The following is a 16,482-nucleotide window of genomic DNA, read 5'->3' as shown; positions in this document are numbered from 1 at the left end:
TCCCATTTTCTGATTTTCCAATTTTCTTTTTATGGGGGGTGGGGAGGAGAAAGCTCCGCTGAGCCTCGTGTTTCGGCTGATGCCCGAAGAATGGACTCGTTACATACCAACAGAAAGGAAAACCACCGGTTAGCACTCGGAGTGATCCATTTCATTTCCATTTTTTGCATTTTAAATAAATTTCAAATAAGCTGCTCTAAGGAGCTCGTTGGCAACTCAGTACACCTTGCCCTGCACAGGGACTACTGCCCTGTTCCCAGTGCCCCATCCATCTCCAGACACACGGAATGTGCATCAGGTGAGCTGTTCCTGCCACAGCACACCCAGGGCACCCACGCCGATGTGAATTAAAGTACACTCTAGAGGGGTTATGGTGGAAATACCATGTAACACCTCATAACTAACCTGTTCCTGCCCAAATACAGAGGTTTTTCCATCCTTCAGGTTCAATACCCAGGCTCAATCCAAATAAATTCCTGCAAACACATCTATTTGAATTATTTTAGTAAGTCAGACCACTACTCTTGTGCAAAACTTTTTAATAAAAAGAGAAAGGGTTCTCTGTAAAAGAAAACAGGTACAATGCTAATAATAAAATTTAAAACTTCTCAAAGATTTCAATAAACCAGATGTGAATTTGTGACAAAGACTATGTCTCAAGTTTAGAAACTCTTATTCTTACACCTGAAAACACAGCCAACACATCTGTCAATTATGACTTCTTAATTACAAACCCCATTTTTCTGTTGGGAGATTTACTGGTGCATTATCAACTTTTAACATGTAGCATCCATGATGAAGCTGTGAATAATTCAAAATAATGTTGCTAGAATGCTGAGATTCCTATAGAACCTTTCACATTTCATAGCTTTAACAGTTTTCCTTCCAGCTCATGAACTAACATTAACAGTTATGTTTCCCTATATATAAAAACTCAGCTTAAAAAAAACCCATCTCTTTCAGGTGACATAAAAAGAATTTCCATGAAGCCCACAGTTTCGCTTTAGAAATGATACTTGAAAAATACCTTTACAGGGAAAAATAAAAATTCAGGGTTTACCTTTTTGTCTGTTTTTATGTATGTGTGTATTATGGACATCACTTTACAGCAAAGATTTTGCCCTTAGTGACTGACTACTTTCCTGCTTGTCAAAACCAAGCAGGCAGCAGGGAAGAAATGGCATGTAAGCTTGCTCAGTTCCCCATCCTGGAGCATCAAGTGACAGCTGTCAGAATGTGAAGCACCTGACTTCTTCCACAGCACCAGGACCAAGCTGAGGCTGCTCCCACACATGCCAATAAGTGACTAGCCAGTAGCATTAGGAATGAACCTGACCTCTCCCAGTAGTTCAAGCTGGTAAATGCTTCAAAGGGATACCACAGTCACTTCATGCAAAAAGTTGTCTGTTCACATAAATAGCTTCTGCATCAGTACCATATACCAGGCATGGTCCTAGAACATCTAAACTATTCACTGACAAAGTCTGGTTTGGAATCAGGTTGGTGATTTCCATGCGGTCTTTGGTCGGATCATTGCTTAGCCAGGCGCTCACTACAGACTGGTTCATGGTACTGTGGGAAAGATAGGCAGTGCTTCTTCCTCCTGAAAGAAGGAAGACAAAGAAGTAAGTTTCAAATTCGTTTATATATTCTCAGAATTTGGAGAAACACAGTAGATATGGGTCAGACATAATGGAAATAAAATTTTACATTTAAGCCAGTTTTCAGAGTAGTTGAGATGTCATTTCTTTGGTAAATTAAGGAAAAAATAGCTTAAAAAATCAAGTACTTGAAATAATTACAAAAATTATCTACCAGCTCTACCCTCAGTTAAGACAAATACATCACAGCAGCTATTAACTCATCTCACTGAGAGCGTAAGTACCTGCAAGTTTCTCTGTAGAGATACTAAAGCAAGGGTACAAGAACACAAGTCTGTTTATAGAGTGTCTTGCTCTATTTGGAGTTTTCAGCTTTGCTTCAATAACACTTATTCCCTACTGCTCCTCCTCCCCACTTTGCAGCAAGTGATATACCTATATTTGACTTTTAATTTTTTCCACATAACACTTTACGTTCAAACTGAAGTCTCACACTGTAAGAACCATCATTCAGCATAAGATTTACAAGTGTCAGAAGTGATGCTAAAGGATTTATACTTCATATACTTGCAAACATGCAGAGTCCAACTTGAATTAGTAATCCTATAACTTCCATAGATAAAACTTAACTTTGAATGACAACTTTGAGGCCAAAGGCAGCAGGTGACATCTGAAAGTTTCCCCACTATTGTCTAATGTGGCAAGCACTTAGCAGTCTTCGTGAGTAGAATGTGAAAATGAATGCTTATATTAAAAGTCAGTATCATAACTTTAAAATCCTGCCACCATGCAAAAGGATCCAGTTTCATTTATTGAAAGTTTCAATTATTACCCTGAATTGTAAATTCATAATTCTACTATCTCATTAACCTATCAATTATTTTTGTATTCTAAGTTAGTGCAACTCCCTCAGAGACTCAATAAGGTCAGTCAGGCTGCCTCTATTTCTTTTCTACAGATGATTTTTAAGTGAATACAGTCTATCTTTGAAATCATAGATGTGCCCCTTCACACACTGGTCAGAGGGTAGCATATTAAAAAAACCCAAACCAGACCATGAAAAACCCTGCACAACTGTTTGCTGTATAAGTAGTTTTCCTCAAGTACTTATCTAAGAAAAGTGCTTCTCTAAGTCTGCTTTCTAAGAAAAGAAAGCTGTTTTTAATTTTCTGTATTAAGATTGTGTTATCAGTTGGGTCATGTGAGAACACTGACTGTAATGATGTTACCAACTGACAAATTCAGTGCAGATGGACTTCAAACATCCTTACCTTGATGAAGAAAAGATGGTTTTTCAGATACGTTTGTGGAAGTATCCCAGTGCCAAAGAGATCCATCTTCAGAACACGTGAATAAATGATCAGGGTCAGAGGGATGGAAGTGAACTTCCCACACTGGAAGTATCAAACAAAACCATTTCAGAACAAGTCTCAGGTACTTTGATCAAAGCATTTGGATAGCATGATATAGACATGTATTTACAAGAACATATGCCTCCATCAAAACCTTTCATTTTTAATTGTGTGTGGGTAGGAAACCCAAAGCCCCATCCGAAGTTATATACTGCAGTTTTCCCTCTGCTGGCAGGGGGGAAGGGGGAAAGAAAAAAGAAGGAAAAAAAAAGGAAATGACCCTATTTTGTTGCATTTCAGTATTGTGAAAATTGTTAAAGTATTATATGAATTCAGGCAATCTGCATGTCATCTTTCCTGCTGTTAAGTTCAAATCCACACATAGTATGCATTCCTTCTCAGGACACACATTATTTTGTGTCTAAATACCATAACTGCAGAAAATATTTAAGTAGGTAAATGTAATATCAAGAAATATTTTTACTCCTTTAATTTAAATGTAGCACCAAATCACAAAATTTTCAGCATAAAATTAATTGTTGTCTTGTTCCTGTAGTTGCCAGGAAAGTGAGCTATTTCAGCACAGAGACACCAAATGGATGTTGAGTTTCCCCTTCTTCCTCATGTTTTCAAGTTTGCTAGTACCTGCATTCTGCTTTACTCTATCTGCCTAACACTGCACCAGCTTCCATGACTGTTTATACACCTACCCTGCTAGAAACACAGCCATTCTGATTAAATGCATCTAAAGCTCATTAAAGAATTGCTTACTAAGTCTACTTTTAGTTTGGAGAGAGTTCACTTTTATCTAAAAGCAGTCTCCTATACAGAGAAGGAAGCCACATTTTCCAGATGAAAACATGAAGCAGTAGTAGGCATCCTGGGAAGAGTATAGAGATGAAGGTTAGGGATACAGAGTGAGGAAGGCCAAGGAGAAGCTGGACCTGAGCCTGGCAAGGGATGAAAAGAACAACAGGAATGGCTTCTACAGGTACGTCAGCCAGAAAAGGAAGGTCCCAGGTGTATGCCCCCCAGTCATCAATGCTGGAATACTGGTAGTACTGGACAGGGACAAGGTTGAGCTACTCAACTTTCTTGTGTCAGTCTTCAATGGTAACCTCTCTTCCCATACCTCTCCAGTGGCTGAGCTGCAAAACAGGGTCTGGGGAAGAAAAGTCCTTCCCACTGTACAAGAAGCTCAGGTTCATGACCACCTAAGGAACCTGAATGTACATAAATCTATGAGATACTTCCCAGAGTCCTGAAGGAATTAGATGATGTAGCTGCCAAGCAACTCTCCATGTTTGAAAGGCTACAGCAGTCAGGTAAAGTACTAGGGGACTGGAAAAAGGGAAAGATGGACACAAACCCATGTTTAAAAAGAGTAGAAAGGAAGACCCTGAGAACTACCAACCTGTCAGCCTCAGTTCTGATCCTGGGAAAAACACGGAACAAATCCTCCTAGAAGCTAGGCTAAAACACATGAAGGACAGGGGCATGTAGTGATAGGACAAAGGGGAATGGCTTTAAACTGACAGTAGGTTTAGATTAGGTTGTTAGGAAGAAATTCTTTACTGTGTGGGTGGTGAGGCACTGGAACAGGTTTTCCGGAGAAGCTGTGACTGCCTCATCCCTGGAAATGTTCAAGGCTAGGTTGGATGGGTGTCTGAGCAACCTGGTCAAGTGGAAAGTGCACCTACCCTTGGCAGGAGAGGTTGGAAGTAAATGAGCTTTAAGGTCTCTTCTAACCCAAACCATTCTATGATTCACTTAAGTAGCAAGTATGTGATTGTTTTCTACCACAGTTACATCAACTTATTTTTACAGTAATCAGAAACTTCTTTAAAATGCCACCTTCTTCCCCCCCTCCATTTCAGGTACTTACTTTCTGCTTCATGAGCATTTAGCAGGGACACTGGCATAGTACCCTGCCTGATGTCCCATATACTCAGCATTCCATCCTGGCCCCCTGTGGCCACAATATGCTGCTGATTGGGATGCCTATCCACACAGTGCAGTGGAACTCTGTCACCTGCCCTGCAAAGAGGAAAAAGCAAAACAACCAAATAACCCAAACACGAATTTTTTATTTATAGCTTCTATTTTCCTCTTCTTAATCCCTAATTTGGCATCAGAAGCATTGACAAGCGAGGTACCAGTATCAACATGACCTTCAGTTCCTGTAACATCTGACCACCCGAGGCTGAAGACACATGACATCTACTGGAAACCAGAGGTATGGCAATAACATGAAGCTACAATCAGGTTCCGTACCCTATGGAACATCTACACAGCATCTGACAGCTTTATAGGAGTGAGAAGCCATGCAGGCAAATAATACTCTATATATACCTATAATAATATTATTATTATTATGATGCACGATATAATTATAGTTTTAGTATACACTAAGAGTTAAAAAGGGAGACCATGCACTAACAAAATCAGGTACCTAAACCACAGTCTAGGAACAGCAATGGGAATTATTACACAGGACTGAAATTTAGCCCATCTTCTTTTCTCACAGTACCTTATAAGGCACAAAGTTACCATTCAAATACATTCCAAATGCCAAAAACCTTACATTAGGCCGGTGAAGAAAAGTAAATATAAAGAGGTAAATAGTTTGGGGTTGAGGATTGAAAGTTTTTTCTTAACAAGATAAGTGTACAGGTATAATAGTCCTTCAAAAGTTAAATCATTAAATGCACCTGCTAAGCACAATGCTGAGGTCACAACAGTGGTTCAACCATTAATCAGCCTGCCTTTTGCTTATTTAAGTACCAAAGAAGTTAAAATCCTTAAAAAAATCAGTAATTTACCATCCTGTTGTTAGGAAGGCATTAGGAAAGATTTGAATCAGATTATATAAAGTAGCACATGCTTTTCAGTAAATAATAAAAAAGTGGAGGTCTTACAAAGAAAATATTTGAGATGGCTCATTTTTTTGCTGTCTGAGGTCCCATATTTTTAACTGTCCAATTGAGTTTACTGTCAAGATCTCAGTTGTGCGAAGGAAAGTCACTGCATGGAGTGTACTGCTGTCTGCGTTGTCTGCAAGAGATGAGAAAAGCATTCAGGTAAACCTGTGGAATGCTAGTCTCCATTTAATTGCAACAAAATAACTCTTAATAGAGAACAGAACACAGCTGTTTAAACATGTGCATAACCTCTGCAGTTTCAGGGTCAGAGACCATCTAGTATCTGCAAATACCCTGTGAAAAAGGAGCCCTTTCCTTGCTTACTATATAAAACACTACTGAGACAAATCTGTAAGTAGATGTATTAAATTAGCTCTGGTGATTACAAAACTACTCATTGATTTGTAAGATTTCTTTTTGTAGAAGAGGAATTAATTTCAGCCAAATTTATGGTTCTCAAAAGTTTTCTTCATATGGCCAGCACCTACTGACAGAAGTAGCTATGGAGCTTTTCATAATGGAGTTCTAAGCACAAGGAACAGGAACTCTGGCTGACGGCATTAAGCAGTTTTATACAGAAACACTTAATTTACCAACTTTTAGACCTTTTCTGAACTGCCAATGTGGTATCAAGTTAAACCCAAATTATCCTTGTTAATAACTAAATAGCAAGGCCCTTTTTTTTAGGTCCTTTTCTCCAGTGCCTCTTTTTTGTCACAGTAATTTACAATGTCAAACAATTCACAGCTTTGAGGTGAAACTTTAAAAGCCTTCTGAAAAAGAGACACTATTTTCTTGTATTTTATTTCTGTTACTATATATAAACTTTTCACCTTGATTATGATGGGGTAACTTTGTTAAGTCTACTTTCACCTCAAGTATTTTAAAATTCTTTGTGTAAGCCCATATTGAAAATATAGGCAAATTATTATCTTTCTGCATAAGATGGAAATATTTTCTGATAGCAAGACAAAAAAGTTACACTGATGCCTGGTTACAGATATTTTAATGACTTTTCTGCCTACTCTTTAAATGAAAGCAGAGGGGAAGAACAAACTCACCAAATCACCATTAAAAAGAAATGTTGGATTACTGAATACTGAGGTTTCAGGGGATTTAAAGTTTTATGACAGACTAAAACTGAGTAGTTTAGCAATGATACACTTTTATGGCTCCAAAAGACTTTTACATAATCTCTAACTTTGAGATTTCTTTCTTCCTACCATAACTGACTACAAACCTATGCACTTTGTACTGTGCTCTTAAATCCACTAAACAATAACAAAAATATCAAGGCATTTGTTTGCAACTATTGAACGAGGTACAAGAGTCTATCTTCATGTTAAGGATTCAGCTTAGTGCCTGGGAAATGTCAAGATGTTATTGAATTGGGAACCAGCAAAACAGATTGCTTACACCATAGAACTCCATTCTGAAGAACCTGAGAGCATCTTCCAAGATGTTCTCTCTCTGTCCTCTCCACCTTTTACTGTAAAACCATGAACTTAAAAATACCTAGACAAATATAGAAATACATTTGAAATATGCTTCAAGTATTTGAATTCTGGAGGGATATAGGAATAATCTGGAACAAACATGTTCAACCTGGAATACTGAAATCAATACTCAATTAACTTTTTTGTTTTGTTATAATAACCTGAAAACCAAACAAAACCCCCTGCAAACTAGACTAATGTAAAAACCTAGGTATTTCACATACCTATAGTTCTTACTGCATCTTTTTGGTCAGCCCTGAAGAGATTTATTCTACCATCTTCTCCAACAGTGACAATTTCTGGGTTGTTGCAGACGACTCCTGTACAGGCTGCTCCACCACAAGATGTGTCTTGACCCACATGATAATGAGCTTTCGCCCACTGGTGGTCAGCAGATAATGTCTAAGTAGTAACCAGACATGAAATTAAGCTCTTTAATAATGAACATGATAAAACAAAGCTCCAGAATACTCATGAAACCAGAAACAAGCTCCAGGGAATGAGCTATTTCATGGGAATGAGATCCCCCTATACAAATAAAAATCAAGAGATCTAAGTTTTCATCAACTCTTAAGCACAAAACCCTTCTACGACACAATTACTTCTTCTCTGAACCACCATGTTCACATGACCTAGCAAATAGAAATAACACTACGGACTGTAAAATGTTGTTCACTAGGCTCATGTCTTCAATATTTCCCCAGGACAGGGGAAAAGAACTGATGCACTTAGAAAATAAAAGGTCAGATTCAGATCTTGATTGCAAGGAACTTAATTTATTTTAGGTACCACACCAAATTATAAACTGACATTCACCTTTACTGTGTCACTGTGAACATACATAAAAAGGTAATTATGCATTTATTTCCAGTGATTTATAATCAAAGCAAAAGGCTATCAAGTTTTACATAACTTCCTTCACAGGACACACATGAGAATTCATTCATCATTTATCATTTGTTTGAGTTGAAAAGGAGCCATTTAGTTCAAGAACATCAAAAACTCTGATAAGGCAGACAGAAGTCCATTAATATTTACTGCCCCAAAACACTCTAATGTCTCAAAGTGTGTTTTCAATGAATGGGCTTTTTGGATACAGACGAGGCAATACCCCAGTCTGTCTCGCTCTGGAATCTAGTTTATGTAGCATGTGTGTAAAATGCTATTTTCTTTCCTCATATGTGTCAAATCAAAGCTTTTTTTAACAGACTTCAAAAAGAAATTCATTTTGGTAGCCAGATGCTTTTTATAGTAATATCAAAGCAACCTGTATTACAGAGAATAGCATCTTAAAGCCAGTGCATGTCACATACCTGGTTATTTTGATGATGACGGAATATAGTTACAGTTCCTGTTGACGAGGCAACCACAATTCTTTCTTGATCCAAAAACTAGAGAGAGTTAACAAGAATGCTGTTAGCCAATGTTAGTATCAAGGTAATAATTTTGATTTTAGAGTAACCTAAATTATTGGTAGGTGGAGGGGAAAAAACCAAACCCACAAAAACCACAGCAATATTGATTGGCTTTGTTCTTTTTCTTTGTAAGAATTTTTTGGCCAATCTCAGCATTTTGACAGTTCACTCTCACTCAACTCCTCCTAAGTGACCAGCCCTTAAAAAATACGGATCTATTCAACACAGCTATTTTACCTGCATATCCATAACATCACCGTTGTGCTGGATGTCACACAGCAAATGAGGTTCTCCATGATATTCACCATTGAGGCCCGCATTTCCAAGGTCGCCAGCTGACCAAATGGAGATCCTGTTATCCTGAACGGAAACGATACCACATTTACTCGAGAACGCTTTCGAAAGTACCGAGCAGTAAGGCTCAGCCAGGGAAAGCAATACGCTGCGGGCTGCGCACGGCTCCAGAGGAAGCCGCCGCCGGCCGGAGGGAAGCGCTTGCCCAGGGGGATAACGCTGCCGTGCGCCGGGGCGGCCCCGCGGCTTCCTTGGGGACCCGAGCACGGCACGGCCAAGCGAAGGGCGGGACTGCCGAGCCAGGCAGTGCTCACGGCCGGCTCCGGCCGCGCTCTCCCGCTCCAAGCGGCCGAGGCGCAGGGGACCGAAGTGGCGTGGGGTGCCGCCGCCACCCGCGCCGAGCTCCGGCGGGAAGGTCGCGCCGCGCCTCCGGGCTCGCCCGGCCGGTACCTCGTTGTCCCAGGAGCCGGTGGCGAAGAGGTCGGGGGGCTGGAGCGCGGCGGCGGGCAGGGGCCGCCAGCGCGTCCGGCTGATCTTCTGCGACACGAACTTGGCGCTCACGTCCTCCATGGCCGCGCCCGCCCCGCGCCCGCTCCCGCCCGCCCCGCGCCGCGCGCGCTGATTGGCTGCGGCGCGACGGCGAGCGCGGAGGGACAGGCTGGGGGCGCGGCGGGAGCGCGGGCCGTGCCGTGCCGTGCCGTGCCGTGCCGTGCTGGGCCGGGAGCGGCGCTGAGGTGGCCCCGCCGTTTGTGGGAGCCGGGCGGCGCCTGCTGCCCACGGTTACCGGGACGGGCCGGGGCGGCGCTGCGCTCTGCCTGGCCCCTGCGAGCCGCTGCACCGGCGCGTATAGGCTCAGGGTCGGTTGCAGGTCGGGTCCGGAGTGGAGGAAACAGAGGAAGACGCGATGGTGCCGCTGTTTTCCCTGTCTGCTCGGCTGGGCCGCGACCACCGCAACGCTGTGTCCGTGTGTCACCTTTGCATGACATGCACCGAGTCCTGTTCTCTCAAAATGAGTGACTTACACAACGACTAAGCATTTCTGGTCTAAGATCTGCTTTAAGGATGCCCTGCTTTCAGCTGGGGCAGAGTTAATTTTCTTCCGAGTAGTAGCCACAGCGCTGTGTTTCGGATTTAATGTGGAATAATGGTGAAAACACGCTGATGCGTCACTTGTTGCTGAGTGGCGCTTACCCCAAATCGAGATCTTTCCAGTCCTCGCTCTGCCGGTGAGCAGGTGGATGAGAAGCCAGGAGGGAGCATGGCCAGGAGAGCCGACCCAAACTGGCCAGAGGGATATCCCACACCACAGAATATACACCCATGGTATAAACTGGGGGATATTAGCCAGGAGGGACCAATTACTGCCTAGGGACAGGCTATTTATCTTCTTTGATTTGAATTATTAAAGGTGTTAAGAGATAAGTTATTATTATCTCAACCCATGTTTTTTACATTGGTTTTATTCCAATTGTCTTCCCCATTCCCCCTGGGGTGGGCTAGAGTGGGTTTGTGGGGCTTATGTGACCAAATATTTGCCTGGTGCTTGCTGGCTGGGGTTAAACCATGATAATGTACTTCCAAGTGATACTCTCATTGCTCTGACAGATTCCTACCTGTGCAGAAATAAACAGAATATTTTTTGTCCTAAATGGTATGTTAAATCAAAGAGGAGCACACATGTACTTCCTTTCTAGTATTTCACTTGAGACCTAAACAACTATGCAACAAAAAGTTCAGAGGTTAGTTGTAAAATTAAAGGCTGACACAGTTGTGTTGTCAGTTGTCATTTCAGAAGATGAGACTATTGGTCCAGTCACTGCAGTCCAGTAAGGGACTTTCTCAAAGATTTTTACAGCTTCATTTTCTGCTGCATATTTTTCCAAAGCTGATGCTGCCAGGTCTCAGAGGTTCTATCAGATGGACTTAACGGTGGCTTGGACAAATTTTCCACTGTGTATTGCAGTTTTCCTGCTAAAGGCATCAGTCAGATTTCTTCTATACAGCATTTTGGATTTCCTCATTAAGTCTGCTATGCTGTTTTGTAATCCCTCAGGTGTGACACCAAACCATTGATATTTTATGTGCTTCATGCATCTTTTGAACTTCATTTAACTTTTTCCTCCATGATTACATTCAGCAGAATCCAACACTGAACATATTCCAAAAGCTGGATGCTATAGTGGTCTGCCATACAGCAAACATACCTTTAAAAAATCTTTCTTGCATGTGGCAGTAGCACTGTTATTCTGCAGTGGCAAATGCTTCTGGCACCCTTTATTAAGCTGCTTACAGCAGTTCTGCAAGTCACTGTTGACTCCAAAGGTATTTTCAGCTAATTTTTATAAACTTTTGAGAAATATCAATAGGCACCCTCAGAATACGTAAGACATTAGACCAGACAGCTAAAAGCTGAATAGAAAACGCTTTAGGATTGAAAAGTTTTATTAGGCAAATATTTTTGTTGGTTAGTTTGTGATTTTTGTGTGTATTATTTTACCTTGTGCTTTTGGATAATTTCTTTCTTTGCTCAGGATTGCTTGTTCAAAAGCATTTGGGAAGTATTAAGGGAAGTAAGTTGGACATACAGATTTATTTTCACTTAGAGGAAAAGAAGAGTCACAGTTTTTCTTTCCTGTCCTACATTTTTTAAAGAAATTGTTGGCAGCATGTTATATGACAGAAGTGAGAGCTGTGACAGATTTAGGGCTGCTTTGCAAACCTTTAAATATATTCTCTGTGCTTAATCCCTATGAAAGATGTGTAAAGCATTTCAGTGTAATGCAGATTTAAATAAACATATAAAAGGTGGAAATCAGCACCAGGAGAAAATATGCCTTATCTAGTATTTCTGTGGTTTTCAAGAAGGATGTTAAGTCTAGATGAAGCTGCCTCTAAGCCTTGGGTCCAAACATACCAGCTAAGACAACAAGGAGCATCTATGGACTACCCTTAAATATGGCTAAAGCTGGGAGTGAAAGGGAAGAGAACTGAAAGCATGCCTGTCTCTGAGAGAAAGTAGGGGGCCTGAGAACAAAGGCACTTACTAGATCAGTGATTGTACTAGGGCAAAATAACGCTAATTCTGAACTGGATTTGCTTATAATCTGCTTTTCTCCATCATCAGTGGACAATATTGAAAGTTATTTGGAGATGCCAAAACAATGTGTACAGCTGGTAAGAACTCCTGGATATGTGCCCAGTTCATTCTCTTGAGTGAGTACAGTTACAGAGCAGTGTCCTGCAGAGCAGATGCAAGAGCAGAGGGCCCAGCCCTGACTGCAGTCATAAGCCCTGTCCTTGGCTCGGGCTCCCATCTGGGCTGGGACACGCTGCTCTTGGCCTGAGCTCTGCTGTAGGAGGGCCTGTGCTCAGCCATGCTGCCCAAACTCGCTGACTGGCTTGACCTAGGGCCTGACTTCAGTTGATGGCAAAGCCATTTCTGTCCCCAGCCCTGCTCTGCTTGCTTTGCTTAGATGCTGTGGGATGGTGTGTCATCTGGAAGGTCTCATCTGGAAGGATGGCCTTCCTTCATGAAGGGTCCCAGTTCTGCTGCTCCCTAATGGGGAAAGTCACTGATGTGACTGAGTCCTTCTCACCTCATCTTTGCGTGCAGAGCTGGTAAAACATGCATGTGGAGTTCCAAATAATGTAAACTTCTGAAATGGTAATAAAAAGGGAAGGTACACATCAAACTGGCTTGAGTTTATAGGAAAAGAAATGAGATGAAGGAGAGTGATTAAGTTAAAAACCAGAATGGAGTCAAGAAGAGGAGGGAGTGTAGGTGTAGAAGGCAATTAGCGTAGGGTTTGGGACATAACTGCGGAAATGTACAGCAGGAACATTTCACAAGGAAATTTCTGCTTGTGGTATACAAGCAGATGGGAGCAGACAGTGATGAGCAATTTTTCAAATTCTTTCTAAATTCAAAGAATGAAAAAAAAATCTAATGGGCTCATGTGGTGGGAGGGAAGGAATAAAACAGAAATAGTAGCTTGGAGGGGTTTATATATAAATGTATGTAAGTACAGCTAGAGGATTGGGATGTGGGTGAATGTGCAGCAAAGTAAGAAGAGACGATGTGCTTACAGTTAGTGGGATCTTCATGTCAGAACAATCATATGGTGGCTCACTCTGGCTGCTGGCATTCTTGTGCCTTTTCTCTAAGAGGACTGTCCATGCAGCAACTCCCTGCAGAGTCTAGGGAAATGGCTCTACATGTGGAAAATGGAGGTGCCTGCAATTGTCAGTGGGCATCAGAGACCAAGGTGCTCACGCTGATTTGGACAAGTCAGGGGGCATAGGATACAGAAATCCTGGGTATCAGAGCAAATTGAGAGGTTCCACATGAATGGTGATGGCCAGAAAACAATTTTTTTTATTATTTCTGCTCATATTTTTCACTAGTAAAGAATGTCTATGTTGCTTTTAGTTTAGACTCAATGGATGCACTCCTGATAGGTTTTTAAAATGTATTCATGGCCTGGGATTGTGGAACTGAAAAAGTTAGGGACTCCTGCATTTGTTTACTGCATAAATGGGTACATCCTGCCACTGTTGGTGCAGGTTAGTTTCCCAGGGCCCTTCGAGACAACTTGGCTTGTCTGAGAGCTCCTGGAAGCCTGCCAAGCCAAGTGCTGTTTCCTTCACACATGCCTGGTATCCACCCAAGACACCCCAGATATTGTTAAGGAAGGCCCACGCTTGTTTTCATTCTCTGAATACCCATGGCAAATAGGGACACTCAGTCAGAAAGAGACTGAGCAAGACTGCAAACTCCTAAGAGAGAAATTAAAAAAAAAAAAAAAAGGCTCCATGACAAGCCTAAGCCTAATTCAAGCTGGTCCTGGTAAGCAGCATCAGCTTGTATGTAAATGGCTTCTGTTGTGGTTTTGGTCTCCCAAGGGAGTAAGTATCCCTGGAATGCTTTTAAACATGGGCCAGCTATTTTCTTGGCAGCAACCTCTCTATGTGAGAGCAATGCAGTTTTCTTGCATCTGACAACAGAAAATGTCTTTTGCATTTAAAACAATCAAGTATTTCTGTGCTCTACTTTTACAATGTCTGTCTGTTCTCTGTACTCGCTGCTCTTTGGGAATTCCTCTCACTCCATGGCTTCTTTCCTTCTCTCTCAGCCCACTGGGTGTATCAGGGAGACCTTTTATATTCTGGGACAGGCTGGGAGCCTCACATGGACTGCAGTTGCCAGATCATGCTTAGGAGAAGTTAGATGGAGAGCACAGAATGAAGCAGATCTGTCTCCAGGATCAAAAGAACCAGATGAGAAGTCTATGGATGGGCCTGGTATATGCATTGTGCGACTGCCAGATTTTCCCTGGAGTGACTGCAAAGTAGAGAAGCATATTCCCACCTTCACCTCTTCACCTGAACCAGCAATGATTGCATGAAATAGATGTGTTGTATGGAGCTGAAACAGGTTCAACACTCCCAGCCAAGATGGGCTCTCTAGTAGAAGTTATAACCTGTGTAATCTCCCATGGTGGTATCATAGGCTGTGTATCTGCTGGATGACACCTTATTTTCCCCCAATATTTATACAATATACAATTCATAGGGCCAACCTATCCACAGTTTTGTATCACCATTCTCATGTTTTAAAAGCCAAGCACTGAAAACTCTGCTGTCTGGTCCCATGTAGATGAATTACCTGTGCCAGTGTGCCTGGTTAGGAAAGGAAGTGCTGCAAAACTACTCCCATTTGCAGGAACCAGAAGGCAGGACAAATACAGAAGTCACAGCACTGACAGTGCGTTCCCAAAATTGCAAAGATGGTATATGCTTTCCCTTTAAACAATAGAAACGTGTATAAATAACAGGTGGCAAATTAATATTGGTGGTAAAATTAATCATAAAGGAGTTTCAGAGCAGAGAAATGCTAATTATGGTAAAAAGTGAATTCTCTGTTTTTCCTCATTATGTTACAGGCTGTGGGAGGATCCGAAGGTGCTAAAACTTTTCCCTTAAGATTGCTACTTCATCATGGGCATATGCTGGGACACAATAAAGGCCCACTGTCATTTACTAAATTCTGAGCTATTGTCCTGGACACCTCTTAACAGGAATTTTAATTTGTAACTTTGTCCTACGCCATCGGCATTGCACCGGTAGCTGCTCCTGTGAACCATCGGTACTTTGGCGGCCTTTATCCAGTGTAGGGCTGTGCCAACTCTCCATGTCCTTCCACGCCGCTGCCATTCCCGCGTTGTTTCCCGGGTGCGGGTCGCACCGCCCTGCCCCGTCCCCGCCGCGGACACGCACGGGACACGCAGCTCCCGCGCCACCTGACCAATGGCAGCCGCCAACACGTACGCCGGGCCCGCGCGGGCTAGCCGTGGCCAATAGGCGCGCCCCATGCAAAACACCGCGCCGGGAGACGCCGCTAATTGGCTCCGTCGCAAGGGCGGCGGGTCGCGCGCTGGGCCGGAGCCCGGAGCTGGCGGCGAAGCTACCGTGATGGGGCTCGCCCGCCCCGACACCGCCTTCTCCGGTACCCGGCGTGTACCGACTTGTGTCACGGGAGTGGCGAAGGCCGGGGCAGAGGGGAAAATGCGTGCGCACCGAGGTGCCGTTTCGCTATCTCATTCATTAACAGCTCCTAAGTTCACATACCGGCGCCTCCAGACCCGTTCCGCCTCGCCGCCGTTTCTGAGGGGAGGGCAGGACCGGGGTCTCGCCGCCAGCGCGGGATCCAGGGCCCCGGCAACAAAACGCGCGGGCCGGGAGCAGCCGCTGTGCATCCCGGCCCCGGCGTGCGAGGATCCCCCACGCGTGCCCCTAGACGCGGTGGGCGCGCATGCGCGGGGGAGGGGGCACCGCGCCGGCCGGCGGAGCGGCGGCGGCGGCGGCGGCCGGGGCATGTCGGGCGCGCGGGGCGGTGGGCGCGTGGCCCCTCCCCTCGGCGAGCGCGCGGCAGCCGCAGCGGCGGCGGCCGCGGGAGGAGGCGGCGAGGAGGCGGCGCCTGTGTCGGCGCTGGAGGTTGTGTCCTTCCTGGGGAAGCTGCTGTGCGCAGTCGCGGCGCTGAAGGCGGCTCTGTACCTGCTCCGCAGAGTGTGCCTAGCGATGGCCTGGAAGTCGGGCGGCGCCAGCCACTCCGAGCTCATCCACAACCTCCGCAGTGAGTCTCGGGGCAGGGGCGCGGGCGGGCGGGGCTCCTGGGCTGCGGGGCGGCCGTTACCGGCCTCCCGGTGACCGTTAGCGACCGCGCACTCCCGCCGCGCCCGCCCGACCCGCCGCCAACTGTCACAGGGAGCGGCACCGGCGCCCGGCCGCGCGTGTCCGCGTTGTCCGTCCGTGTCTGTTTGTGCGTGTCTCTGTGTCCGACCGGGGGTGTGTCTGTGCGTGCCCGGGCGGGGGTGTGTGTCCGGGCGGCGGCCGGTGTCGCAGGG

At 44.1% G+C, this 16,482-nt stretch overlaps 2 protein-coding genes across 5 annotated transcripts in view; one reads left to right on the top strand and one right to left on the bottom strand.

Moving 5' to 3' along the window:
- Nucleotides 1-522: 522 nt before the first annotated feature.
- Nucleotides 523-9,714, bottom strand: NUP43 (nucleoporin 43). Its single transcript, XM_071435794.1, has 8 exons — nt 9,530-9,714; nt 9,023-9,145; nt 8,684-8,761; nt 7,595-7,772; nt 5,872-6,007; nt 4,839-4,990; nt 2,873-2,995; nt 523-1,603 (listed from the first exon to the last, which is right to left on the bottom strand). The coding sequence occupies exons 1-8, from the start codon at nt 9,647-9,649 to the stop codon at nt 1,389-1,391; spliced, it is 1,125 nt and encodes a 374-aa protein (XP_071291895.1). The 5' UTR covers nt 9,650-9,714; the 3' UTR covers nt 523-1,388.
- Nucleotides 9,715-15,500: 5,786 nt separating this feature from the next.
- The window catches only part of PCMT1 (protein-L-isoaspartate (D-aspartate) O-methyltransferase), a 36,806-nt gene continuing 35,824 nt past the window's right edge, over nt 15,501-16,482 (top strand). Inside the window, exon 1 of one of the 4 annotated variants that reach the window (XM_071435749.1) lies at nt 15,501-15,659. In XM_071435749.1, the coding sequence (XP_071291850.1) occupies nt 15,551-15,659 (109 nt within the window). In that variant the 5' untranslated portion in view covers nt 15,501-15,550. Of the gene's footprint in view, nt 15,660-15,905; nt 16,212-16,482 lie in introns of those variants that run through there. The other 3 variants (XM_071435738.1, XM_071435759.1, XM_071435769.1) reach the window with 3 other exon arrangements.

The sequence above is a fragment of the Agelaius tricolor genome, unplaced genomic scaffold (assembly GCF_023055355.1).
Source record: "Agelaius tricolor isolate 1412-34295 unplaced genomic scaffold, bAgeTri1.0.p SCAF_1, whole genome shotgun sequence".
Taxonomy (NCBI): domain Eukaryota; kingdom Metazoa; phylum Chordata; class Aves; order Passeriformes; family Icteridae; genus Agelaius; species Agelaius tricolor.
The sequence above is the reverse complement of the archived record's forward strand: the minus strand, read 5'-3'. Positions and strand labels throughout refer to the sequence as shown.

What these genes read in the sequence shown, in the direction of transcription:
- NUP43 (XM_071435794.1), bottom strand. Translation starts at nt 9,649, where the DNA reads ATGGAGGACGTGAGCGCCAAGTTCGTGTCGCAGAAGATCAGCCGGACG. An exon ending in GTGATGTTATGGATATGCAG is followed by an intron (nt 8,762 to 9,022) that starts GTAAAATAGCTG and finishes AACTCTCTCTAG; the next exon opens with TTTTTGGATCAAGAAAGAAT. An exon ending in AGATGCAGTAAGAACTATAG is followed by an intron (nt 6,008 to 7,594) that starts GTATGTGAAATA and finishes CATCTCTTGCAG; the next exon opens with ACAACGCAGACAGCAGTACA.